Source organism: Alternaria novae-zelandiae (assembly GCF_023758075.1).
Source record: "Alternaria novae-zelandiae strain BMP 2774 chromosome Unknown scaffold_22, whole genome shotgun sequence".
NCBI lineage: Eukaryota > Fungi > Ascomycota > Dothideomycetes > Pleosporales > Pleosporaceae > Alternaria > Alternaria novae-zelandiae.
In genome coordinates this window covers 23,962-50,902 of record NW_026056982.1, presented here as the reverse complement: position 1 = coordinate 50,902, position 26,941 = coordinate 23,962, and the positions used below count along the sequence as shown (strand labels likewise).

At 52.1% G+C, this 26,941-nt stretch overlaps 7 protein-coding genes across 7 annotated transcripts; 1 reads left to right on the top strand and 6 right to left on the bottom strand.

The window, feature by feature from the left end:
- Positions 1-7,041: 7,041 nt before the first annotated feature.
- Positions 7,042-8,337, bottom strand: J4E88_009009 (uncharacterized protein; the record flags this gene model as incomplete). The annotated part of the gene is made up of 1 exon (XM_049402616.1): positions 7,042-8,337. The coding sequence occupies one exon, from the start codon at positions 8,335-8,337 to the stop codon at positions 7,042-7,044; it is 1,296 nt and encodes a 431-aa protein (XP_049251471.1).
- Positions 8,338-8,839: 502 nt separating this feature from the next.
- J4E88_009008 (uncharacterized protein) lies at positions 8,840-10,944 on the bottom strand (the record flags this gene model as incomplete). The annotated part of the gene is made up of 2 exons (XM_049402615.1): positions 8,840-9,195; positions 9,279-10,944. 2 exons carry the CDS (start codon positions 10,942-10,944, stop codon positions 8,840-8,842), a joined length of 2,022 nt encoding a protein of 673 aa, XP_049251470.1.
- Positions 10,945-11,487: 543 nt separating this feature from the next.
- On the bottom strand, positions 11,488-13,078 carry J4E88_009007 (uncharacterized protein; the record flags this gene model as incomplete). Its single annotated transcript, XM_049402614.1, has 2 exons — positions 11,488-12,108; positions 12,170-13,078. The coding sequence occupies 2 exons, from the start codon at positions 13,076-13,078 to the stop codon at positions 11,488-11,490; spliced, it is 1,530 nt and encodes a 509-aa protein (XP_049251469.1).
- Positions 13,079-15,381: 2,303 nt separating this feature from the next.
- On the bottom strand, positions 15,382-16,605 carry J4E88_009006 (uncharacterized protein; the record flags this gene model as incomplete). The annotated part of the gene is made up of 1 exon (XM_049402613.1): positions 15,382-16,605. The coding sequence occupies one exon, from the start codon at positions 16,603-16,605 to the stop codon at positions 15,382-15,384; it is 1,224 nt and encodes a 407-aa protein (XP_049251468.1).
- Positions 16,606-20,110: 3,505 nt separating this feature from the next.
- Positions 20,111-20,873, bottom strand: J4E88_009005 (uncharacterized protein; the record flags this gene model as incomplete). Its single annotated transcript, XM_049402612.1, has 2 exons — positions 20,111-20,739; positions 20,792-20,873. 2 exons carry the CDS (start codon positions 20,871-20,873, stop codon positions 20,111-20,113), a joined length of 711 nt encoding a protein of 236 aa, XP_049251467.1.
- Positions 20,874-23,126: 2,253 nt separating this feature from the next.
- Positions 23,127-23,810, top strand: J4E88_009004 (uncharacterized protein; the record flags this gene model as incomplete). Its single annotated transcript, XM_049402611.1, has 3 exons — positions 23,127-23,131; positions 23,153-23,584; positions 23,642-23,810. The coding sequence occupies 3 exons, from the start codon at positions 23,127-23,129 to the stop codon at positions 23,808-23,810; spliced, it is 606 nt and encodes a 201-aa protein (XP_049251466.1).
- A 1,938-nt stretch (positions 23,811-25,748) lies between these two features.
- On the bottom strand, positions 25,749-26,581 carry J4E88_009003 (uncharacterized protein; the record flags this gene model as incomplete). The annotated part of the gene is made up of 2 exons (XM_049402610.1): positions 25,749-26,277; positions 26,331-26,581. 2 exons carry the CDS (start codon positions 26,579-26,581, stop codon positions 25,749-25,751), a joined length of 780 nt encoding a protein of 259 aa, XP_049251465.1.
- Positions 26,582-26,941: the final 360 nt, after the last annotated feature.

Genomic DNA, 26,941 nt, shown 5'->3' with positions numbered 1-26,941 from the left:
AGCTAGGTTCTTGCACACAAGGACATTGTCGGAGATTTTCTGTATGCAAGACTGGGAATTGTTTGCAAAATTCTTGGTCATACAGAAGTAGCATGGATGCTCGCCGCGTTCACCGGTACAGTCCCTATTGAAACGGTCGCATTGTGTGCATTCGTGTAGCGATAAGTGATCCAACGCTCCAGGCGGATAGGCAGCCGTCCAAGTGCTGCCGTTGTCACTGAAACGAGCACAAGCGGAGTCGGACTTGATGCAATTTGAACATGGTGAGGCGAGGTCACACCGTACCTCTTTACCTGAGCACCTAGTGCACTTTTCGTTGCCGACGTTTTCTGGCAAGACGCATGGACGGTTGGTATCCTCACATACATTGCAAGGGTAGTTACCGTCGCACATGGTGGCTGGCAGGTGACCCCTTCGTCGACGGCGCGGCCGTGTTTGGTTTTGGCACGTGTAGCAGCGTTGGTGAGACGGGAGTGTGGCGCGAACTTGTACCTGCACCGGTTTGCAGTTGAGGTGGTTGTTGGTGGCAATGCAAGGGTCGCAAACGGGGCCTGGCGCTTCTCGAGTACAATGCTTCTTTTCCCGGCAAGGTGCACAGCAGTTACTGGCCTGTGTGATTTGTTGCGAGGTGGCCGGAACGCATGTAGTTTGGCGCTTGACGCAATAGTCGCATTTAGAGGTTGTGGAAGAAAGTGTAAACCCGCACTTTTTCCTGTACTGTAAACACGAGGCGCAGGGATGTACTCCAGCGTTACGTATCGTGCTGTAATAATGACTATATCCCTCATCATTCTCCGAGTCTGGTTGGGAGTCGGGAACGATGGTATCACAGTCACTGTCGTGGCGCATGGTATGCTCGTGTGGCGATGGCGTGCGTGCCACCAGTACGTCTTCAGGTGCGCCTACCCCATCCGTCGAAACGTCCGGCGGTGCCTCATCACAGTCACTGTCGTGGCGCATGGTAGGCTCGTGTGGCGATGGCGTGCGTGCCACCAGCACGTCTTCAGGTGCGCCTACCCCATCCGTCGAAACGTCCGGCGGTGTCTCCGGTGACAACCGAGCAAAGTAGGGAGAAGTAGTGGGCTGTGACTCAAAAGCTTGTTGCCGCCGTGCTTTGTTATTTTGAGCCGTGAGAACGACGTCTCGGTCTGCCTGAGTCTGTGCATAACAGTTGACTTTCATCCTGGTTGTACAATAACTGCAGGGGAGATTGGAGTCTTCCGGGTGCTTGTAACACGGACGTTGGCGACGCACGCAAGGCCCGCAGGCCTGGTCCGGAGGTACCTTCTGCATGGTCAGGACGGGGAGAGGTGTATCGTCCCAGTCGAGAGCGTCTTCCATGGCAGTCAGGGCGATTGGCGCATAAAGATCGTCGTGGTCGGAATCAGAGTCAGAGTCGTCTGCGACGGTAGGCGTAGGGACTGGATCTCGTGGCAAACGCTGGTTGATATGTTGGCCATGAGGCTGTGGGTCTGCCATACCAGTGGTGTTGTCGATACGGGCGATGGAGATCCGTTTGACTTGCCTGGCATCGGAGTCCCAGACGTAGCAGATGTCATCGCTCAACGTGCAGAGAAAGTGCGCAATGTAAGCGCGAGGAGTATGAAGCTTCCTTGAAGCAACTGCGTCGCGTAGCTCTGGTGATATAGTGACGTATACGCGAGCCCCCCATGCACTGGCTTTAGACAGGTTGGGTTGCCTCTGATATAGTGCCTCGTACGGGGTCTTAACGTACTTGAGAGCCTTAGACGGGGAATTGTTCTTCTTATGAACTGCTTCGAGCAGCGCATACGTCCACAGACCCTCTGGGAGTGTAGCGTTCCGTAGCATTTCTTCGGTGCGGTTGACAATAGCTGTAGTCATGACGGAAGTGGGAGCGAAGTCCTGAATCATGGCAGCCGCTCGCTCTCGCACAACACGATGTGAGCGTTCGACCGCACCTACCATGTGGTGAGCGTATGGGACGCAGGGTTCCATGGTGATGCCATGGTCGGCGCAGTGTGCCTTGATTACGTTGGTGACAAACTCATTGTCGCAACGCAGCCGACGGATGGGTTTGCCATGCTCTGTGACGAGACGCGTAAGAAGCGAGATAAGTTTGGCGCTGATGGTGTCCTTTGAGCTAAATAGCTCTGCCCATGTAAAGCGTGTAGCGTCGTCAATGAGAAAAAGAGCATACTTTTCACCGTTCAAACCAGGGACCGGGTAAGGTCCCCAGGTGTCTACAGTAACCAGCTCGCCGAACTGTTGATAGTGTCGGTTGGCTGGGTCGCGCGGAATCTTGTACAAAGCTCGGGTAGTGTGGCATATGGGGCAGTTGTCTTTAAGCTTGGCCTTGATTTGAGCATCGGTGACAGTCATCCCTGTGCTCATCCGGGTGAGTCGCCGCATACTCTCTAAACCGAGGTGGCCGAGGCGGCGGTGCTCGGCCCAAACTGGATCGTTGAAATCGACTGCGGCGGCGACAACAGGCTAAGGAGGCAGTCGCTCAACAGGGAGAACGTAGACATTAATATAAAAATTGCGAGGCGCATAAGCGACTTCAGCCTTGGTATCTTTCCTGTACACCTTCATGTGATCTTTAGTGGTAATCATAACAAAACCAGGTCCCGAATCGGCTAAGGAGGAAATAGAGAGAAGGTTGCACCGTGCTTAGAGCGCGTGGCGCACGTTGTAAAGCTAGAGTGTAACAACCTTACCTCAGGAGTTCGTGACTGTCATTTCGATAGTCCCTGTCCCAGTAATCTCAAGTTACGCACCTTGTTTACACGCGCCTATAGTTTCTGTACAGGGCGTAAGTTCGGTAAACAGAGAGCGGTCGTTAGTGATGTGTCGGGAGGCTCCACTATCGCAGATCTAGTAGTGAGTAGTTAGAGTTAAGTGTGCAGTTGCGAGTGCAACTAATAATATATTAGGACTATAGATGCTATCTAAACTATCCTCATACAGGCCACTCAAGAGGGCCCCCCATGCTTCTAAGCAAATGCTTTCACGCTTCTAGACAGCGTCAGCAAGTGCTAGGTAAGCAGGGCGAGGGTACGTACAGTTCAGGTCCATAGCGGAGTTAAAGTCGGCGTCAAAGTCAGTAACCGCCGCGATAATATAGTCCCAGTCACTGCCAGGATCGGCAGAGGCGCGGAGAGCAAGAGCTGCGGTAGGTTCAGCCTTAACCTTAGCAGCGCGTTCCTTAGCGTTGCACTTGTCCTCAGTATGTCCAAGCTTTTCGCAGAATGTACACTTAGAAGTGTCTAGCTTACCTACGTAACAACAGGTATCGATAGTATGTCCGCTGTAACCACAGTAATTGCAGTTAACATAAGGTAAATCTTGTTTGCCGGCCTTGCCAGACCAGCCAGTCTTAGTCTTGTCCTTAGAAGCGGTGTCCTTAGAATAATCCTTAGGATAATCCTTAGACTTGTTGTCCTTGTTAGCTTGCCAACAAGCGCCGTTGTCGTCGGCGTAGTTAAGCAGAAGCAACCGAAATTCCTTAAAGTCGTCAGCGCTTACCTTTTTGCCAAAGTGCGTAAGACGCTAGTGTTAGATAAATAAGTTGTAGGGACAGAGCAAAGCAGCGAGAATCTTAGTAATAAGCTGCGAGCGCGTAAGAGTACCGTTAGCGTCCTAGATGTCGTTGTAGATATTCTCAAACTCAGTAAGAAAAGGGCGTATAGCCGTAATGTTGTCAAGCTTAACATAGTCTAACTTAACGAGAGAGCGCTCAAACTATATCTCGTCATCAGGTTTATTGTTGTCGACAATAGAGGCCATAGCCAACAAAGGTAACTCCAGATCGCCGATTTCCTTCCATATCCAGGGTTCCACAGCGGCCTAGAGGAGTGCAAACGCAGAGCGACATAACTTCTCGTACTCTTTATACTCCTAAAGGCGGAGGTTGTAGTACATCAGTTAAGACTATAGGTCCAGCCCAAATAAGTCGCCTTAAGCAGCGATCTCAGAGTCGGCAGTCTAACAAGTGCGACAGAAGGAGGTAAAATCCGGCGCAGTAGGTTTAGTAACTGCAGCCAAGTCGTCCTTGTAGAGATACGCGTATCCATTAAGACTCGCAATAAGACCAAACGCCTTAGCCCACTCTAAGTAGTTCTCAGGGCCAGATAGTTTGGCAAAGTTCTTGCCTAAGGCAGTAGTAGTATTAATAAGCGTACTCATAATAACATAGTGTATTAAGAGTAGGCAAAGGTATAGAGTATAGGGCGGGTATTCCTTAGACAAGGTGTAGTGTAGTTAGGTAACTATAACTGTGGTCGGTCGCGCAATGTAAAGCGCAAGTGTAGTAATCTAGTAAGCTAGATCGCGCGCAGTTGCGCAGGGGCTTATAACCTGTAGAACAGAGAGGAGTATAGAATATATTAATGTTCTATGTACGAAGGAGTGTGCCCCTGTTTATATAGGGAGAAGGAAGCGCTAGTGAGTACGCTAGTAAGTAAATCACGTGAGAGGATGCCTAACCAACATAAATCCGGAGGCATCGCTCTCAAGATCTCGCCCATCGAAGGCGGAATCTCCAAGCCCAACGTCAGCCAGACCATTTTCGCCTACAATCTCGACGTCAACCAGGTCTGGTACGATATGAGCGACATCTTCGGTGATGGCTTTTCCGGCAAGTCCTTGACACTCAAGCCAACGGATGCTACCTGCGAAAGCATTGTATGGGCTTCAGGCGAGCCACCCGCGGGTAGTCAGATTAAGGTCTGTGGGGCTGAGACGGACTTGGAGCTGACATTTTGCACGCCGCCGCCGCCGCCTTCGCAGTGCTTGCCCGCTTGGTCTCCTTGCGGGACGAGTGCGCCTCCGGGTGAGACGAGGCTATGCTGCACGCATTGCATTGGTAATCACCACTGTGTACAGGCTCCAGGTTCTTAAGTAAATGTGTTGCAATGGCGAAGCGGATAAGAGTGGTTCAAGAGCTGGGCATTCGTTCTTTACTGAGGAGAAGGGATTATCGAGGTAATGTTTGTATTGACACGTAGTTTTGCTATTCAACACATCGCTCATTCAGACTTTGATAGATGCAATACGCTGTCTAGAACTAATGTTTTGCTAATGGTTCACGAGGGCCTTCTGCTCTGGTGATTTTTGACGTTAAAATTCGTTGGACTCAGTCTTGTTTCTGGGGCAGTAACCCACTGAAGCTCTTCGCCTAAGACAGTTTCAGTACTCATTCGAAGATCTCACAGATCTCACCATCAGCTAGAGTGACAATCGGAATTCCTGCTCTCTTCGCCATCTTCGGGAAGTTCACCACTATGTGATCAGGCGGGGCCAAATCGCCGCGCCAATGCACCTCTAGGCGTCGTAAATCTTCCAGAGGCGCGAATTTGCCCTTGAGATAATCATCTAGTGAGACCAGCGTATCATGATCCGCTTGATGAATCGCGAGGGTATCCACACCCGCCAGGATGGGGTAATAGTTCAGGGTTGGACCAGACTCGACTTCGAGGATCCGCAGATTGGGGATACTCTTCATGAGGGCTAGCAGGTTCTGTGCAAACCTTCCTCCGCCCCACAAGAGTCCGCTTGTGACTATGACTTTGAGAGTATTGACGTTAACCCAGCAGCCTTTGTGCACTGTTGGAAATGCTGTACCTCTATCGTACTCGAGAGTGAGGTTGGTGAGAGTAGAAAAAGGAATCGCGCTGAGACCTTCAAACCCAGTGGAAAGTGTGAGTGACGATATCCTGGCTGGCGACAAACCCTGTTTCAAAGGTGTGAGGTCGAACGCTAAAACCCAGAAGCGATCTTTGGGATTTTGAGATTCTACAAAACAACGTCTTGTATACAGTTCCACGGTCTGGAGTTTGGGAAGTGCCGCAAGAATGAGGCCGCACACTGCGGCCTCTGAAGGAGATCTGAAGTTCTTCATGAATGACTCCTTCTCCTCCACCGATAGCTGCAGTACCTCAGCAATGTTACCCAGATTCTTCTCACAGCTACCACAATTGCAGAGCCGGTCTTTCTCGTAGTCGTATGGAATCCTAGCTGGCGACTCGTGCCAGAACCAAACAGCCAGGCTGCGCACACGGACGCCAAGCTCTGGCCGATGGGTTATCGTACGTAGAAAGGGCGCCAAGAAAGAAGGGGCCCTCGTCTTCAGCAACCGCGAGCGATATGGCTGAGGTAGGGAAACGTCGCGATACAAAATGGCTTGGGCTAATAAGAGCAGCCGCTTACATATCAGACTCGTAAAAAGTATACTCTAGACTTCTGCCCCATGCATCCAACGCGCCCGCTCGGTTTCTTGTGCCACTTCTCGGACTGGCATGTATCTGCTCACATACGGGCGATCGCCAAACCCTTGTTCTATGAGCAGACGCTTGGTAGGCGCAAGGTACTCTACTATTCGCAACAGCAGCTCGTTGGGTAAACGCAGAAGACAGCTGTCAACTGGTTTTCGCGTCGGTGATGAGGACGGATCGATGCGCAGGTAATCAAAACACTGAGCCATGGAGTCATCGGAGTCATCGGAGTCGCACCAATCCCTCCGCGCGGGTGCCATTTGATCGTAGTGGTGGAGGATGGAAGTAGAAATTTACGTTCAGGTCTGACTGTGGGGATCGTGATCAGCTCGCACAGAAGTTGGTATTTCCAAGCGCTTTTTCTACTTGACGAGCGCACCAATGGGTGTGCGATTCTTTCCTCCGTTGCTCGTGACAAACCAATGTGTGTGTGTGTCCTCATATCAGGCAGAAACAGAGCTGTGAACTCGGCCCCGCGGGACATTAGGCCTCCAGGGCCGCAATTTGGGGCAGGCTATACCTGATTCGGCATAGATCAAGATAGGGGAAGGGCAAGCGTCACGCAACATCTCTTCATTCCACTTCGCAGCTATTGCGCGCAACAATATTGCCATGGCAGCTGGTAGCTCTATTCAGAGCGGATTGATTTGAGCGAGCTTTTTACATGCGAGCAAGCCTGCTTGTTTCCTACTGCCGTACTATACAAACACGAAGGCCCTGACGATTGACAAAATTACCTGGATAGCTACACATTTATCGCACAGCATCCCTCATATCATCCAACACGCTAGATCATAACCGCGTCTCCATCAGCGTCCCACTCAACCTCCACCCTATCCATCGGATCCTGATGCACGCCAAAAGGTCCCATCGCTTTCTTCCAGCACACGTACTCCGCATGATGTAGCACATCCGGCTCGGCCTTCAATCGCCACGGCGTACCACCCTTCGACTCCCACGTCGACATAGTCCACGGCGGGAAGTAGAGATACACCGCAATCTCGGCGTCGCGACATATTTTGCGTACATCGTCGATTGGATCTAGACAGTTGTCCAGTTCGGCGCTGAATCTGGTGTTGTCTAAATGTTCCATATGGTAGGCTTCTATGCGCGTGAGGTTGGGTAGGTGGAGCTTTTTCTTAGCGAGACAGAGCGTATTCAGGAAGTTGGCTGTGATGTGCGTCGCCTCGCTGATGCGCAGGACTTCCAGCGTCTTTGGGAAGATCTCCGCCGGATCCGTAATTGGCAGTCCTTGTCGTATGATTCCATGGCCTTGTATCGCCTTCATAGTCAGACCGACTTCCCTCAGGCTCTCGAAGCGGCGGAGATCGAATACTGTGGTCACGCTGTGGGAGTATCTTATCGCTGTCATGTCGCTCGGTATCTCAAGGACTGTCAGATGAGGTAACTTGGCTGTCAACGCTCCAAGCAAGAACTTGTGCTTCCACTCGTATGGTAGTGTATAACTCGCGCGAGCAGATGCAGACCGCGCACTGGCGAAGAGAGGGAAGTCCATGAGCCATGTGTCGCCGAGTTTTAGCTCGCGTAGGTTGGGTAGTGCACAGATGAGGACGCCAAATAGCGCGGGGACGATGTCATCTTTGATAGCTTCTAGCCAATCCTTCGCATGTCGCTTGTTGGTAGCGAAGTGATTGATCATGACCCCGCATGCTTCCAGAAACTCTGCGTCCTGCCTTATGTAATCCGGAGCAGGTAGCGCATTGTACTTGGGTTGGGTGAGATACACTTGTACCCCAGTACGAGTAGTATGTTGGGTTCTGGTCGTCCTGCCTTCACTCTTACTCCAAATTTCCAAGCTCTTGACCTGGCCGAGCAGGTGCGACCGGTAGCCCAGTTCTGACATGTACCGATCGATAAATGCGAGATTGAACCTTGGTTCTTTGAGTAGCCATTCTTGCGCGACAGGCCGCCATCTCTTGGATACGAGTGCAAGACTTGCAAGATCCCGGTTGCGACTCAAACTCGTGAACTGTGCGCCGATGTTGAGAAGCAATTCCTCGGGAAGATCACCGATGGTCTTAGGTGTGCGAGGTGAATGTGAGAACGCGGATGTTCGGAACATGATGGGTAAGCTAGAGAAATTCGGGCTGGAGCAAGGGTCGCGCGGGCGGTGATATGGTCGGGTAGGCGCGAGGCTGAGATGTCTAATTAGGCAGCGGCGATGAGTTGTTGACTGGCGCACAGGCAGCGATAGGGTGTCATCGACGGATAACAAGCTGCCAGAATATAAGCATGAGCTTGCGCTACGGTAGGAGTTGGGTCACATTGAGTGCGGGGTGACCAAAGTTTGGAAGTTCGGAAGAAGCGCACGGTTGTGTCACGTGTTTGTGTCTTTCACGTCTGATCTTTCGGCGAGCAGATGCAGCTGATGACTTCGGCCCATCTCATGGCCCCTACTCTTCCCAGCATACTACGGATACTATCTAGAATCTTCCACAGCTCGATAATCCACCCTGAACATATGCAGAGACAGGTCGGCCCAGAAACCTAGCCCATGACGCATTCCGTCCATGTTCATCTAATCATTACGTACCACCCAAACATTCTGAACAGTCCTTGTAGCATCACCTCTTCTTCGGTTGCAGCAGTATCTTCCAGTCAACGCTAGCCCACAGTGTCTCACTGAACTCCGCGGCTATGGGAATATTGACAGATTCCAGCTGCAGACGTTCTATGTCCTCATCCAAGCCGTGCGCCTTATCGGTGATGTATGATGCAGGCTCGGTGAATTCAGCTTTCTTGGACCGCTTTGTCTGCTCTTCCCTCGCACACGGTTTCTTGATCGAGTCTCTGTACTGATCTGGAGACTGTGCGTTCGTACTCTCCGTGGTGACAAAGCTCGCACCAAGGAATAGAGTCTCTTTAGCGAGAGGCGCAAGTTTCTGCTCGAAGCGAAGAGTGAACTGGAAACTGTCCAGATCTGCCGTGCGCGTTAGTCTTGTGTCAGTATCGCATCAATGCCAGACTCACTCAGTAATGGCGAAAGCCGTCGCCTGAACGCACGCTTCCCCAGAGCCCTGTCAGCCCATCCACTAGAGTTGATTGTCGCTTGCTTCTTGTTTGGTTCTTGAAGTTGCGGATCCCACTTGCTGTTCCTGATACCACGAAAGAATGCACTCTGTACCCACAACCTCAAATCAAATGTGGGGCTGTTCAGGAGTTGCGAGTGGTGGTCAGCGTGGCGTAAGAACACCCTGACGCCAAAGGCCAGTTGAGACTGTCTGCTTGCTTCTGGAGCCCACTCAGAGAATGGCGCAGATGATCCTGAACAGCGCCACATTTCCAGAGGCCGTAAACGATAAAACGCCTCGAGTTCTTTGCGCATGTCGCCGGAGACCTCATAGGACGCACTATGGAAGGTCACTTTGATGCCTTTGCGATCGAGATCTGTAAGTAGGTCAAGGTAATCCAGCCGACCCAGATCGAAAGCGTTGCACAGTATGATGAGTTGTTTACACGGCGTGTTGAAAGATAGCTCGACGTGCTTGAGTCTCAGGTCGCCCACGGGGATTTCGTTTATTCTTTGCAAAAGAGCAAACGTCCATTTGTTACACGAGCGCAGGTGAAGACGTTGGATAGTGAGTGGTATGACTTTGGATCGTGCCTCTGCTAAGGTCCTTTTAGCCGGAAGCGGATTATTGACACGTGCTGCATCAGGTTTGGCTGCAAAAGAGAAGATTATGTCGTCCGGGCGCCCAAGAATGCCCATGGGTATGTCAAGCCACTTCAGTCTTGCGAAATCCGCCAGTGTGATTATGTGCGATCCCATACTCCTCCATTTGGCATCGTGCGACTCAAGAACCTCGATGGTGGGCGGCCCTTTCCATCTGGTGTTCTCCGCGATTGTGAGAGCTTCGAGCTTGGCCTGGAACAGTGGTAACGCTGGTCCTTGGAATGGGGCACCGGGTAGCATCTCAAGATTCAGCGCTGGAAAGGCTAGAGGTGCCCGCTGAAGCGAACGTGGCGGTTGGCTGGAGAAAAATGGCCTCACTTCCGGTAGCTGAACAGTCACCGATTTGATGTTGGGACACGATATCGCGAGAAGATTAAGGTAAAGCGCTGGTTCCTTCTTCCATATGGTACCGACTGAGGCGTTGCTTTCCCAAACCCGGCTCCAGTCCAGGGTATGTCCAGTAGTCGTAGAGATGGCTGCGCCAAGACGTTCCAGTGTGTCCAGGTCGAGACTGTTTCCATTCGCGCAGAAACAGCCTACGTGGTGACTGCACCCGAAATCCCCAAGATTAATACTGAGTACCTTGTTGAGGAGTTCCGGCTGATTGCTAAGCATTCGCAAGAAGCCTTTGATGTTCTTCCCTGACACGATCAGCTCTCGCTCGATCAGCTCTCGCACGATGGTCGCTTGAACAATCCCTCCGAGACGTTTGTTGACCAGTCCAAAGTTGAAGATCTGCGTAGTGTCGAGCACATTGGAGGCTACCATTTCAAGGAGTTCGGATGGTTGGCGCAGCATTCCGTTGTTTTGGACAAGGTGGGTGTCGACTTCGTCCAACAGCGCAGACGTATCGTGCTGGTCGCCATCTTGGGAGTCTTCGGGGCTGAATTCTGGTATCGCGGCTTCCCGTGAGAGAGGTGGTGTCTTGACTCCGTTTGCGGGACTCGCTACGCGTCGGTTCCTGGGAGTAGAGCTGGGTGGCGTCATCGGCGCCATTGCAGAATGAAGTGAGAATGAGACGTGGTTTGGGTGGTTGTGTCTGTCACAATGGCGGCTACCGCGGTACCTGCATATGGTCAGTTATCGGGTGACGTAATCGAGTGAATGTAGTGGGGTGTTACCTGAAAGCCGTCCCTACTGTGAGAGACCGTCTTTGCTTTGCAGCCTAATGATAGATAGAGGAAGTCTGTTGCGCAACATACGTACCGTGGTTGCTCGTTGACTGAGATGCGAGGAGGGTGTGACACGTCCGCGCCAAGCCGCTAGTATACAAGCAGGTGGCTCGTTCCAATGCTCTTTCCATTGACACGCATGTTCTACTAAGATAAGGAACGATAGCTACGCACACGCTTAGGTATAAGGATATCCATTTCGTGTCGCTTCAAACCTTGCTAGATATTGCAGTATCGCATCGCATCCCGGTGCAACATGTCACCTCCACCCTAAAAGACAGCGCTCACATGCCCAAGACCGACAGCGGCGATGGGATGTACCCTTCCCGAAACACACTCATCCATCAAGGTACCGACTGTATGCCGCCTATATCTCCTTCGTTGTAACCCTAAGGAACTGCAGCTCCTTTGGCTTATGCGCCGAATGCCCATTACGGTCAACCAAAGGGGCGACACTAAGCACATTGCCACTCTCGTCTTCAAGTTTGAAGTCAAAAGTAGCAATAAAGTACGCCGTGATGATGTTCTGCTCGAGTTTCGCAAAGCGCATGCCCAAACACGGATGCCGTCCTGACCCCCAGCCAATGAAGCCATGTGCTGCCTTCTTCTTGTCCTCCGCACGATCTGGCATGTATCGAGCCGGATCCCACTTCTGTGGGTCGGGATGGATGTCTGGATCGTAGTGTATGTCGCCCGGGGCGTATGTGACGAATGCGCCGGGTGGTATCACTTCGTCGCCGTTACCCGTGGGTATACTTTTGCCGCTGATGTTTCGCCTGAAGGCCGTGCCGAGTAAGTTCAGACGTAGGGAGTCTCGCAAACACATGTCGATGACTGGGAAATCGGCCTCCCATGCCTCTATAGGTACGTCGTCGAGCTGCTGGAGCAAGGGTGCGTTCGGGTTCTTAGCGTTCTTCGCCGCATTGCTACGGACTTCGTCGTTCGCTTTGGCAAGCCATTCGGGTGAGGTGGCGAGATAGGACATTACCTAGTTGACTTTAGCTCACATTCTTTCGGTGCAAGGTACAAGGAGGCTTGGATTTACTTACCCAGGCTACGTTGATACCGCTGTTGAGTAGACCGGCGAACAACGCTCCAATGACGAACTGAGCGACTCTCTCGGCGCGATCACCCTGATCCAGCAAGTACTGCAGCGCATCATCGTGCTTCTCGTCGCTCGCCGCACGCTTCTTGATGATTTTGTCGATCATCATATAGAGTTGCGCTCCTGCCCAGTTCCGCTTCAAGAGAGCCGGTGAAGGGAGCTTCGGGAACAAGACTGACGTAGCGGTAGAGCTGCTTTCAATCGTCTCAAACATCTTTAGAACCTCCTCCAGCATCTGAGGGTCTTCGGCAATCTCAGTAGCGCCTACCATGCGGATGGTGAGGCGGAAGACGATTCGATACAGGCTCTCGAACGGGTTGGTACGGCCGCTGGGCTCATTCTTGATGGCTTCGAGAGCTTGCTTTGTGTCGGATATCAAGATAGGCAGCTTGCGACGGAATTGGTCGTTCTTCAAGAAGAAGTTAAGACGGCGATGGAACATGGCGCTGAAGCTGAGATTATTATCCTCAGCGGTGATGGTCCTGGAGACTTTGGGCGAATTACCGAACAACACAGCATATCCTTCGGTGAAGCCCAGATCTCTCGACTCGAAGAACAGCTGGCGCCCTTTATCTCCTGAAAGCGCAACAATCATGTTTGGTCCAGCATGGAAAGAGAAGGTTCCCGTCTTGGACTGATCGCGTCGCTCGCTCCACCATTCCCATCTTCGGGTCCAGAAACCAAGAGCTCCGACGACTGGAAGATCGTCTTTGACTTGAGGTGGCGCATTCTTAGGGACGCGATGCGAGTAGGATAGTGCGCCAATAGCGCATGCTGTCAAGGCTAGCCCGACTATTGCGAAGAAGAGGGGTTTGATATCTGAAAACCGCTGGAGGACATCAACTACCGCCATCTTGTTGGAGAAATACGACTGGTGACTGCAGTGAGTAGCGCAGGGGTTTATGGCCTTCTTGGGTTTCGCCGCGCTGAGAAGGGGTTGAGGGCAACCCTGATATAGATAATGAATGCAGTCGCAAAACGAGCGCGCCTTAGCTCTTATGTGGAGCCTGCATTCCAGAAAGGTACTGCTGCAGGATTGGCGACGCCTGGCGCATCATGGATCATAGCCCATCGGTGCTGCGGCAAGCGTGGTAGTGACGCTGCGCATGACAATATCAAGCAAGTGTTAGAGTGAAACAGTAACAGGGCTACGAATTGGCCGATATACTCAGTGGCGACACAATCAGCATGCTCGCTCGTGTTACTACGGGCGTTTGTCTGGAAAGATGCACATGTGTGATCGCTTGCCGCTGCTCCATACATTCCCCGGGCCGTCCTGCAGTCAAGATCCTCGGCATCGCAGCCACAATTCATAAAACCATCGGCCATCGGTTCGGCACTCGGTTTCCGATTGGAAGTGTCTAAACGAGACACACCAAGCACACGGCCACCGGATAATATACCTCGTCTGCAATGGCTTGCATAGACGAGAGCCCGAGAGGGTGGATCCGATAGTCACCACAGCACCTTCCTTTTTGATCCTGGCACTGAGGAAGCTGCAGCTGAGTAGGATTCATGATCTTTTCCTGTGTCTTCTTGAGAAGAGCAAGGACTCCAGGGCCCTCGCTCGCTAAGAGAGCGAGCCATCGGATTAAAGTCGGCGTAGGACTGCTGTTTGCACCTGTTTGCCGTGATATGAGCAGGTGTGAGCTCGCGCGCAACCTCGTTGTATCCTCCCCTCCCTCTCCCCGGTCTAGTGTAGTTGTCACTGCCCATAGCATCGACGGGCACGGCGCGAACAGAGATGTCCATGCCCATGCCTATACCCATGAGGTCGTGCTCCATACTGTTCTGACCTGCTCCTTGCTTGTGTTGTGTACCGACGTGACTTATAGAGACCAAGTTCCGTTCGGCACTCCTTGTGGGCTCCTGCGACGTGCCTGCTGGTCGATATCGCGGATGCTCAACGATGATACCGTCAGGTCGCTTGATCGCGCGATACTTCTTCGCACGACGTCGAGGTTTGCTTTCCAGTGTCATTGTAATGCTAAGGTCGGCGCTCGGGGGTAGGTTCGGACCGCTTCGATGGTTGGATTCGACCGATGTTGACGACGTGTGTCTTGGTTCGCGCATGTGGACGTGAGGAGACTGGTATAAGGCTGATTGTGTAGTGGGTGTTGGAATGTCTGATGGTGATAGCGTTCTCTATGTCAGTGTACAACGCCTACCTTTGTATTCTCGAAGTCAGCGCAACGCGAAGGATACCGAACGTCGTCAACGACGTAGCCATGGTCTGAAGAGTCCAGATCTCTTCCATCGAGATCATAAACTCTCCACCTCCCTCATCTCACCCTCTCTGGCACGACAAGCACATCGCAAGGTAAATGCCTTGCGCACAAGTGAGCCTGATCGACGTTATACACACCACAACGACATCATACCAGGTCCTACATTCACGACGACGGCGGTCTGGACCCGTGAATGCGCCCTCTATCTGTCTGCAGCCCTATGGTATAGGAGCCCGTTAGAGCATGGCAGCTCTGTCCGACATTTTGGTATATCCAGAGCTTCGACCGACGTCATATCGAATGCGTCGCACGGGAATCTAGACCATCAGAGCGACAATTGCGCTGCTGAGCCCCTGTCGCGTATCGTGGCCGTGAAGGGGTGCGCCTCAGCTTAAGCGCGTGCGGCCACACAGCCCCTGCGCAGCATCGCGAACATGTCGTCATGTGCAAAGCTGGCAGCTGGGATCGTCTGCGCGGGCTTCGGGGGCATGTGTCTGAAATAGCCAGAGGGTCTAGATCTTGATATCGTGGGGGGCCAGAAGGGAGAAGATGGCGAGAGGGAGGCAGGAGCGACAGAGCGAGTGGGACCGGTAATGATGTCAGGGCGCGTGCGCAACAGCAGACGGGGGTGAGCAACCCGTCGCTTCTTCACAACACCTACACGACGCCTGGCACTACATCGCTACAATTATCTTCACATTAACCTTAGCCTTTTTATTCGTCTTTTTGTTTTCGCTAAATGATCTGCTTTTCGAGTCCACCGCAGCTTCATTGGACAAGGCCCACCTTACGTGTCGGCTGTCACCCATTTTCACAGATTCAGGTCGTCATTCCATATCGAATTGTCGCAATAACCCCTTCCAACCAATACTTCGCATATCAAGCCCACTTATTAGACAGCCCCGTGATCCTGTCGAAGACGGCGGCATCAAGGAGACCTTAGCACATAGCCAAGTGCTGCCATCATCTCAGGTTCCTTCTCTAACTGATCATGTGTAGTGGCCAGACACTTCTCGATGACAGGAATGAGATCACCGGTGGTATAATGCTTTTCTGGCTGTCTCGCATCCGCGTAAAGTTTCCTGGTGTCCCAGGCGGTAGTCAGGTTGCCGCTCGGTGCCTCCCATCCTATCTCGCGGAATTTAGTAGTGCCGAAAGCGGTGGTTAGGCCAACACGCGATGCCCGCCATCTCTTAAGCGCAGCCGGGAACTCCTTGTTGTTGGAGTAGGGAATGGATCTATAATGCCATCCCATGGAGACGATGTTATACGGATACAGCAGCTGGACTTCGCGCAATTTCGGAAAGTTGACATCATCAGCTATCAGATTGTCGAGCCACTGTGTGCCTGGCCATAAATTTTCATGGCTAATGCTCGTACGGAGAGACTCGAGGGATGAAGGGAGTACGTGGCGAAGCTCAGCCGTTGCTGGATCACGAATGCGATGTCCGAACGTAACCCTGTCGTGAATGCATAGCTTGTCGAATAGGTATTGGTATGGGATCACCAGCCGCTTGAGACTTGAAAAGTCTACCGGGTCCAGGCCCATGATCAGACTGTTGTGCAGATATTCACTGACAAGACTAACTTCGACATTGATCTCCTCGAGTCGCGCTTGAAGATCCGATCTCGCTTGTCGGATTGGTTGATGCGTTGATATGGTTGCAGGCTTGTTGTGACGGACGAACGCATGATATGCGCCGTTGACTTCATCAAAGATGGTGCCGGACATCCCATTGAAGGATGTAGCCTTCAGACTATGCGCAAGAGTAAAGAGAACGGTCATACTCTCGAAAAAGCATACTGTCGATCTTTCCGCGTCTGTCATGCTATGCTCATAGCAACCCCTGCTGAGTTTCCATGCGGTGTAGTATTTTCGATATGAAACACGCGCTACGTCCATCGTCATTGGTCCGAGACGAAGATGGGTGAAGGACGCGACCAGATCTGGGTGAATTCGCAACATCGCGTTCAGCTTCCACAGGTTTGCGGGCTCGACAGTCGCTCGTTTGATAAGACCTTCTTGTGCTATTGGACGCATACGACGACAAGTGAGCGAGAGAGCGTGGAGGTCTACGATTTCGACTCCGCCAGTGATACTGACCAGGAGCTCATCGGGAAGTTGCAGTATCGCGGTCCTGGATTGCGACATGGCGGCGGGTTGTGAGTTGAATCTATTCCGGAGGTACAGATCTGTCGGTTTTGATTGTGAGTGGAAAAGGCGGGATTGTTCAATGTTGCTTGTGGCCTTGAGCCACGCTCGAGCCACGCTAACTGCATCGGGTAGGCTTCTGGTGAGAGAGGAAAGAGCTCTTGGCAGTTGCACAATCGTAACGCGATTCACTATGGAACTTGCTAACCTCTACGGACCTCTCGCCCGAGTTGTACCGTCTCAGGCCACGTGCGCAAATTGCGGTCAGCGAACCCTTTTAATTCCATCCTTGCACTCGTCCTTCGCCGGGATCATGACACTGACTTTACCTCGACTGCAACATCAGTGGGCTACGATACACCCCATATGAGCGCACATTCGAAGCCATTTACCGCTCCTTCACCGGATCTGGAGAACTTGGGAACGCCTAACGAAGCTGCACTCGCATCGATAGTGTACTTTGGCGTCAATATCCCCATGCAATACTAGTTGACGATCGAATTCCAAGGATACACACCTTCCATGACTTGCTACCTTCGACTACAACAATTGAATCACCACTCTACATCACTCGTTCCGATCGAATGGAAGTTCGTGTAGACCATATCTTCAACATGCTCAAACGTGTGAAGATAGGCTCTGTAAATATGTCAGTCAATATCGGTAAAAGGGTTATCGTTTTCGTTGCGGCCCCCATACTCTACCACTCTCCCGTATCTTACCTTCCACAATGAGCACCCTGGAAAAGTCACTCACTCATGTTCTGTTCAGTACACGATACGCTTACCAGTTTAACTACGTCTTTCCGACGGATCTTATCGAGCAAGACTGCTGGATATGTCTACGCACATACTTTACCCAGGAAGAGGACGGCGAGGACGGAAGTGATTCAAGGCCCGAATGCCTACCCATAAGGCTACCATGCGGACACATTGTTGGTCAACATTGTTTCGAGACCTACCGACGCGCCACCAACGATGTAGAACAATGCCTCCTGTGTCGCCAGAAGCTCCTTCCACTAGTTCCTCGCACGAAACCCACTGCTCTTCTAGGCAGGGTATGTCGAACACCCTGGTTTCAGTGGCACGACCGCAAACTCGGATGGACCCCGTTCGGTGTCGAAGACATGGATGCATCAAGCAACGAGATCAAGATGTACAACGGCGAGGTACTGACATGGTTCGACGTATTCATTATTATTGTGCACGACGAAGCCTCGCGCGCGTTTCTATTCATCACCCTTCCCATATTCGCTATCGTCGCTCCTATCGCGGTCTTCTGCCTGGCTTATCAGCGATTCGGCAACACACCTCCATCGTACGTCGCTATCCAAGATCCAGCTTTGCACGTCGCGTATGGCACATACTCGTACGGTTTAATGGAACGCTTCCCTGAATTACGACTCTTATGCGACATTGCAACTGGACATGCAATCTATGACCGCTCGCGTTCTGGCGCGCGTTCTGGCGAGGATGTCGCACCTGCCGTTTTCTTCATAATTGCAGGCTTTGCGTTTACTCGTTTGACATACGAAACACACTTTCCAAGGTCCAGCAGGAATATGTTAAAGTTTCTAGTGTATGGACGGCTGGCGTACGCTGTGTTGGGGTTTAGCGTCATTATGAGCTTTGGGTTTCTGGACATATCTGCATACCTGACTGTGGCGACTCTCGTCGTCCTAACTGCGAATGCGCGGGCAAGAGAAAGTATCCAAAGTGCATAGTTCTGGAAGGAGCACGAAGCAAGAGTAGGCGACTGAATTAGAATGTTGACTCTTACAGTGCGAGAATGAGGATCATATAGTTCATCATGTAGTACGGGTGCACAAGAACGATCTTGAACAGTGTTTGGGTGTAATTGGCGTTGTGAATCATAAACACCTCTTTTGTCTAATTATGACCTTCATATCTACGGTCTCCGTGAACCGCTTATAATTTGGTCATGTTTCGTTTCTGTCTCAAGCTCAAGGACTCTTGAGCACTCTATTCAGGCATCCAAAACCAACATGTCTATGACTAGCAAACTCTCGCTTCTCGAACTACCCAACGAGCTCCTCCTCCAGATTGCCAGCTACCTAGAGCCCGACGTGAAAATCGACAAAGACGATGGCTATAGCTCGCCCACTTGGCTTCCTCTTCAATCCAAAGATCTGCCAACAATTACACTTCCTCAGAGTGCCGTAGAGACACGGCAGAAACATAGAGAAAGCACGCAACCACTAGTGAATCTAGCATCGACATGCAAGCGGCTTGCACCCATAGCGCAAGAATTCTTGTTCAAAAATGTATCGCTACCGCGCCAATTACAAGACCGCGAACCGTCGTACGACGGCTTTTATGCATCACCGATGCTGCATTTCTTGCGTACAATCATCGAGCGCCCCGGGCTCGTGAAAAATGTGGACAGTCTAGCGATATGGTTATGGCAAGGTGTGCCTATACGGCCGTTGCAATACCTAAGCGAATCGTCGGACCATGCCCCGGGCAGCTTAGCATCAAAGATGGCCGATATCGTGTATACTCTACCCGATGGCTCCCAGCGATCCGGCGCAGGTCACGCGCGATGGATACAGAGCATCTCCTGCCCGAGCGAACTCATGGTTGCTAGTCTGATATTAGCGTCTTTGCCTCAACTGCGCGCCGTCGAAATCTACGCAAAAGCAGCCCCTAGTTCCAACAACGTATATGGGAATCTTGGCTGGTTTCTCAGGCGAGAGGAAGAAACTGGTCTTCGTCGGCTGAGTCAAGGTTTGGGCATGACGAGTATTCAGAGCCTCACTTTATCTACTAACCTCGACTGGTTATGTATCAACATAAACAGTCTCACACATCTGACCCTGGACTACAACGGGCGGCACCCATTTGCAAATTTCCTCGAGAGCGACATCGCGCCTATCACAGACCTGACTATCCTCTGGGAATGCAACGACAATGTCGATCCATCAGGAAGGTCACAACGTAAGAATGCAAAGAAGCTCAGGTACTTGTGCAGAAGGCTCACAAGTCTACACACGCTTCGTTTCAACTCCTCAGCGTACTTGCTTACAAGGAAAAGACCCCCCCACACGATGGAACGCATAGTCTTTCAGCCAGCTGACGCGTTGGCTTTCAAGTTTGCGGAGAAGATTTGCGGTTGTGCTCTGGGTTATCGCCTCGATAGGTTGCGTGTTGTTGAGCTGCATCGGTTCATCGAAGGGCCTGTGCCTGCTACGGTTGTGCTGGAAAATGTTCGGACTCGTGATGCCGTGACTGGAGAGGATGCGTGGACTGTGTGGCGGTCTGAGCCGGGCTGTCCCCCAGTGAGTACTGGTCGTCTATCGACAAACAAACACTTTCAACTCGATGATTAGAGGTAACGGGATGCCTTGAAGATGGTAGTTAGTAAGTCACAGATTGAAACATCAATCGCGGTTGGGTCCTGACAAATTGATAAATCGCATCTTTGTTGCCAATGACGGGCTTCGTTAACGTTTATTTATCATCTAAAAACTACCTCGTTGGCGCGTTTACCAGAGGTTCAGCGCAGCAGCACCAGCAAGGGCGAGCAGCGCAGAGCCCTCAATGCCGTACTTGTGAGCAGCACCGGTGCTCTCGGGCAGAGACGCAGATGCCGATTCAGATCCACTAGAAGCAGGTGTAGACGCTGAAGCCGAAGAAGCCATGGTGCTAGTCGGCATGATAGAACCACTGGGTGTCATCGCGCCCGTGCTGGCACTCCTCATAGTAGTAGCAACAGTGCTGCCAGCTTGCGCTGAGGCGGTCATGCTGGTCGCGGCACTTGCAGCAGGAGTCAAGAGGCTGTTTCCAGCAACGACGGTTGCAGAAAGGAACTGCACGTCATCACTGGAGAGTGTCGCAGTGATGGGCTTGCCGCCGGTATCGTCATTGCCACCAAGCTGGTTCACCGTGCAAGTCATCTCGACTGCCTTCTCGTTGTAGTCGCAGCCGAGGCTCATGGATATCGTGTCGGTAGACATTTGGGCTTGGAAGCGCGTTTGCGAGAGGATGGTGACATCGAGACCTGGGCCCCAGCCGCACTCGCTATCGTCGACGCCCGTGGGGCAGGCGATGTGGAACTCGGTAGTGGAGGGGTTGGCGGTGTTGATGGTTGCGACAGGGTCGATGCCATCGTAGCCTACGCTTGTTAGCCTTTGATCTGCGGTGCTCCTCGGACTAGAGTGACGTACCACCAGGGAAAAAGAAGCTGACGACGTCTTCAGCACAAGCCGCGCTTGCCAGGATGGAGAGGATAGCAATGGATTGACGCATGGTGGGTTTGGTGGGTCTCGTAAAAAACAAGGATTAGATTAGGGTATAACGGTCGGAGTTGCGCAAGTACAAAGAATGACTGGATTGGGTATAAATGAGTGTGTGGTCGCAAAAACGACTGACGATACGAGGAGCTGAGGCTTGACGGCGTGCAGGCGCCTGTACGAGGAGGCGCATTGCTACTTAATATTTTCCCCTGACCTTGGTAGCAAGGCTTGTTCGGCTAGTTGCCGCAGACAGGCTGAATGCTAGTGTCGATCGGCGTTAGCCGTGTGGGTTATCTCGTGGGAAATTAGACAATGCCATCCAGCGGAGCTATCCAGCCAATTAATCTTGCAAACGTTGCAGGCATAGGGTGCGTTGTCATGCTCATAGTGCCGGTAGATGAATTTGACAAGAGCTTGACATGGTTCCCAGACGTTGTTCACCGGTTCCCACGCGCGAAGATCGCGGATCCAGAGCAAGGGATTGTTCGTTCCAGTTTGTTTCTAAAGGCAGAGTCTTCTACCGATTCGATATACGCTTAGGAGGCAGCGATCCCTTTGGCGCGAGCGTTATCGATTTTCGGATGCAAGTGAGCGAGATTGTAATTCTCCTCGGCCGTAAAAGCTGCTGCACGATTCGAGGAGCAGGTCATCTGGCGATGCGCCGCGCCGTGGCGAAGCGCATAGCCTTCGAGAATTTCATGGCACCGGCAGAAACTGAGACGTTATTCTCGCCGGCCGAGGCTTGGGGATACCAGTTTCAGGCCGCGACCATCGGACGAACGTGCGAATTGCCGATCATCGGCTTTTTCAGACTTTGTCGCATGGTGAAGAGCGTTTTGTCACCCCCTGGGCATGTTGGACAAGGGCAGGTTGGAAGGGAGAGACGTGGGATGATCGTTGTGCGGAGAACTGCAGGAACAACCGGCAGCTGCCCCACTTGGCAAATCACCGTAAGGTCCGATAAGAGCAGCACTGCGCGCGTGCAATAACACCAGCCTGAGCAAAGTAATCCCTTCGAGCCTTCTGAGCCATCTTGCGACATACGCACAACTCGTATCGAACTGAAATTGCGGCTAGTTGTATTATCAGCAAACCAAAGCTGGCCAACTTCGTGAACCGCACCGCCCAACTCGCCTTAGCATGGGATGGCATCTCCCTCAACCGCGTCGCAAACGACTAACGGTATCCTCATCCTATGGGGGTCTGTTAACTCTGCCACAGTCGATCAAGATGCACTGAACGATTGGTGGACCAACGAGCACCTGCCCGAGCGTGTATGCCTCCCGGGCTTCCAACGCGCGCGCCGTTACCGCGCACACAAACCCAGCGATGGCCTAAATAACTATCTAGCCTTGTACGAGACTTCACGCGTTCAAGATCTCGCATCGGCCGAGTATCTGTATGCACTCCACCCGACGAAGAGGACGGTTCATTTCATGCCATGTCTGGCGCAAATGAGCCGCTTCGCGTGCGAGAGGATCTGGTCGAATCCCTCATCGATCTCGAAACCTGATCATGCGACCAGCGACAACGGGTGGCTTTTGATGCTAGTGTTAGAGGTCGCTAATGCTACCGATGATCCAATCTCTCGTATTGATGACTGCCTCAGGCGCAAAGAGCATGGCGTGTTAGCGGAAACAACGCATACTCAGATCGCAAAAGTAAATGCAGATATTACAAGAGTAGGGACGACGAGCAAGTCTTACGACGATGTCCAGTTCAACGACTCGAGTGATGGCGATGGCACAAAGCCGGCGGACACCTTCATTGCATTATTCGAGTTTGAGCGCAGTGCTGACGGCCCAGGACATACTCAGTTTCCAAACAGCGAATGGCTTGCATCTCTCACCACCATCTTGACAAACGCCGGGCTATATATTCAATACATCAACCTCTACACGCTCCTAGCTTCGCTCGCCAAAAACCAGATCGCGTGCTGACAGCTTGACACAACGTCCGCCTACGCCAGGCTGGCCGCCTAAACTACGCGACACGCTTGCGGTATCGCGCGCCCCAGTTCCAGGCACCCGGCCCAATCGCGCACCACCTCCCCACCAGGGCGCGCGAATTTGAGTATAGAAAGATGCCAAATTTGGGATTCTGAGGTCTGTGGCTGGCAGGGGTATGCATCCCGTTGTTCCTGAGGCGCAACCGGTGAAGCTGCCAGCCCCACGATAAAGAACGCTGCGAGGCCCGCATCGTGTGCTTACATCTGCGTCCTCACATCTCTTACCACCACGAAAGTAACGGCGTATCCTCCACCAAGATGCCGTCCATGAACCTACCCACGAGCTTCGGGCCCTTCTCCGCCCTCCCTCGCGATGCTTCTCCCCGCTTGCGCATCATTCAAAACTGCCAAATGGGCATCGCAGTCCTCGCCGTGGTCGCCGCCTTCTTCACCCTCGTAATCCCATCGGAGCGCAAGTTCTTCACGTTGAGCCTCCTCTACACGCCCCTCCTGACCTCCATCACTACCGTCTACCTCATCCGCCGAGAACAGAGGCGCGCCGTCGCTGGTACCCTCTCCAAGCAGAGGTATATCAAGTACCAGTGTTTCAAGATGGCAGCTGCGATTGGCATGTCGATCATAGGGTTCATTGGACACGTCGCTAGTACACCCGCGAAGGGAGATGCACACTTTGCTGGAGAGCGGGGACTATGGATTAGCGGAGTCAAGATCAACACATGGCAGGGACTGTTACTTTGGTTGAACTTCTTCAACTGGTAGGTCATCACTTTCCGATTCCACAAGGGACTGTACTGATCAGAGTGCGTACTTAGGGTCTTCCTGTGGGCTAGCTTGTTCTACTCTTGCTGCATGACTGGTAGACAGCAGGGCTCCATTGCTCTCACTGGCGAGGAGGCACGCATTGGCATCAACCCTGAGGAGGCTGACGACGAGGCTATTGCTCGTGCCCTTCAGGCTGAGGACCCCAACTGGCAAGGATAAGGTGGTCCGATAGAGCCAGTATCAGAGTCGTTTTGTGATTAAGAGCGGGAGACGTCGTTCCTCATATCGCTTAGCACATGAAACGCTTCTCTCGCCACTTGGACAGCGTGCACTATGACTCCAAGTAGAACGCGACATGACGGGGAGGTGATCAGATGACAGAGATCTAGTATAGCATCGTAAACACACTCCTTCGATCAGTTTTTTGATACGGATAGATTCTTTGTTCGCGTATAACGTTACTATCTACTCCCCCCTCCCAATACCAAGTGACCACATCCACCTCATCCCTACAGCACCAAAGCAGCCCACCCAAGAACCCCAACAACAACCACCGGCACCCCGACCGTCCCAGCAGCATCCGTAAACCCCGGCAGACCCGAAGCACTCGACGTGGACGGAGTCGGTTCGACAATAACAGTCGCCGTCGTCGTATCACTAGCAGAAGGAGCAGGAGCATACGGAGGCGCAGCACTGCTCGGGGCGGGCACGAAATCCGTGGCCGTAGCGGTTGATGGCTGGGGCGCAAGCCAAGTAGTGAGTTCTATGAGGCCGGTCTCACTCGTCGAAGGTGCTGACTGAGAAGGCATGGAGGAGCTCATATCGACGGTGCCCGTCACGCTAGCGAGGCTGGAAGGGATTTGTGTGATGACTGAGACGGTACGCGTAGTCGTGATTGTGGTGAGGGCCGTGGAGCACGAGTCGTCGGTGCTGATGTCGGTAGGCTCTACAGGCGGTGGGACCGCAGGGTAGGACTCTATGTGCACTGAATCGGGGACGGGAACGGAATCTGAGGTTGTCAGTTTGGGGATTGATATGATTGGGTGGAAGGGGTGTACATAGATCTGAATTCGACCTCTTCTTCTCAATGCGAACTTCGCCCCGAATGCCTTGTGCGGCGGCAAAGCCGATGGCGATGAAAGCGACGAAAGACAGATGGTACTTCATGTTGCGACTCAGTGGGTTCTATGTACGTAACGTTGGTGGAGTTGCTCGATTCAGAAGTCACACGTTCAGGTAGCTTTAGGTACGTGTGAGGAAGTATGAGCAGCCGGCACGTTGGGGTGATGCCGGTTCTTATATTGGGATATCAAACAATCATTTGATTCGTCCTCTCGTGATACCTATGTGCCGCGTATTTCTTACCAGGCAACATCATAACACGGAGTACCAAGCGGGAAGACAATCTCTTTCAGTCAATAGTCTTCGGTTATCGGCTAGGTATACCACGCGCATGTTTCCTCTCGCGGCATGTTTGTTTCACAGCCGTAAGTACCCATAGCGCTTGTACGAGCGAGTCTGACCAATTTATTTGTGCTTGATTAGCAGCCAAACGAAGAAAAGTTTAGATCAGGGGTATTGCGGCACGTATGCGTTGTTGCACTTCATCCCAATAGTTTGTGTGAAATCTTCCCAAGGACACACGGTCAAGCAGCCGCCCGTGACACGTTTTGTATGTCGTAGAAGCAACCCCAAATACTATCGGAACAGCCCTGGCCCGAACAGTGTGTCGTTCAATCAGTAACATGTCTGATCTCCGGTTCTTGTGCGGCATTACTCTCGCATCTGCAAACTCATGCGGAGGATTGATAAGTGTATGCGCCACTTTCTTATGCCGTTGGAGATGGAAATCGTGCGCTCAAGCGACACGAAGACGCTGTGTGACATGAGAAGCCTGCAAGCAGCCTCGTACCTCTTACATGACGATCAAGGGGCGTATGTAATGGCGATTTGTTGAGGCGATGCGATTTGCTTCAAACTAAGCAGCATCACTGGTCCCATCACGCATCCCTCTGGTAGGTCAATGGTCCCGGTTCGCGTTGAGTGGGCTCGGTGCGATTCGCAGTCGGCAACATGACGTAGTACTAGCGTCAGGAGGATTGTACCCCTGGTCTAAGTAGTTGCTAGGTGATGAATGTAGCGATTGGCAAGAATTGTTCAACCAACTTCCGACCTGTTTGCTCGAGTAGGAAGATGTACTGCCGCCGGCATGGGGATGCTTGGTCCTCCATCTAGACTTCTGGTCCTGCTCGGCACCGTGCTCTCCTGACGACAGTTCTCTTGGTGGGTTCTCGTGTTGTTCTTCGCTTCAGAGCTGAGATTATCGCTGCCGATCATATCAGGCTCCTTCTCCGCCCTAGGTTTCCAAGACGGCAGTTCGTAATCAGGCACGGATGTGCTACCTGTAGAGGAATCTCCCGGTTTTCTCATGCGGACATCTTCTTGCGAGAACGAGATATGGTCGCTGCCGAACAAACCGCGAATGATCGAACGTCGTTGCTGTGGTACTTCCGCAAACATATTGGCATTGAACATGTCTTCACCGGGCGAAGACGAGAAAGTCAAGAGTCGTGAAGGATCATTACCAGGGTTCGGGCTGCCTAGGGCTATGGTCTTGATGAGGTGAGCCATAGACATTTCTATGTTGAGTTTGACCAGGTATGCAAGAGGATGGAACATAGCGTAGCTGTAAAAGTTAGTCGCGTTGAGCGAGGGTGTACTTGAACAAGCCAAACTCACACAAATCCATTGGGGATGCTCATCGCGCCAATGATCAAGACGTCCAAGAGGAGAGACACGACAATGATGCGCTTGTTGAAACGGACCAGACGGTTGTACTTGCTCAAACCGTTCTTAACCAGATCGGCATTGACGACGCGGATGAAGTACCAATTGAGGTATCCGTCGAGGAGAAGAAATAATACTTTCTCGGTGCGATCCCAAATAGCGTTAATTCGAACCCAACTGCGTCCATTAGTGGGCGTATTCATGAAAAACGGATTGCAGGCGTACTTTGAGCTTATTTGCAGCCGCGCAGGTATCCATATGATGAACACGCTGATGTTGATCAAGGTCACATAGATCGCGGCGCCTGCGACGAGGCGCCGGCCTTTGACTCGATCCCCAAGGATGATACGAATGCGATTGATAATAATTTGAGGCAATAACTGAATCTGAAAAACCCAGCAAAGCACTGCTGATGTCAGCCAAGTACAGATGCCAAGGCTACGGTATACTTGCGGACTGAGAAGAAGAAGTAAAAGCTAGGTTCTATAATCCTCAACAAATACAACAGGCAATCGATGGCGAGAGCTACCGAAGCCGCGATTTCCAGCCAAACCATCCAGATG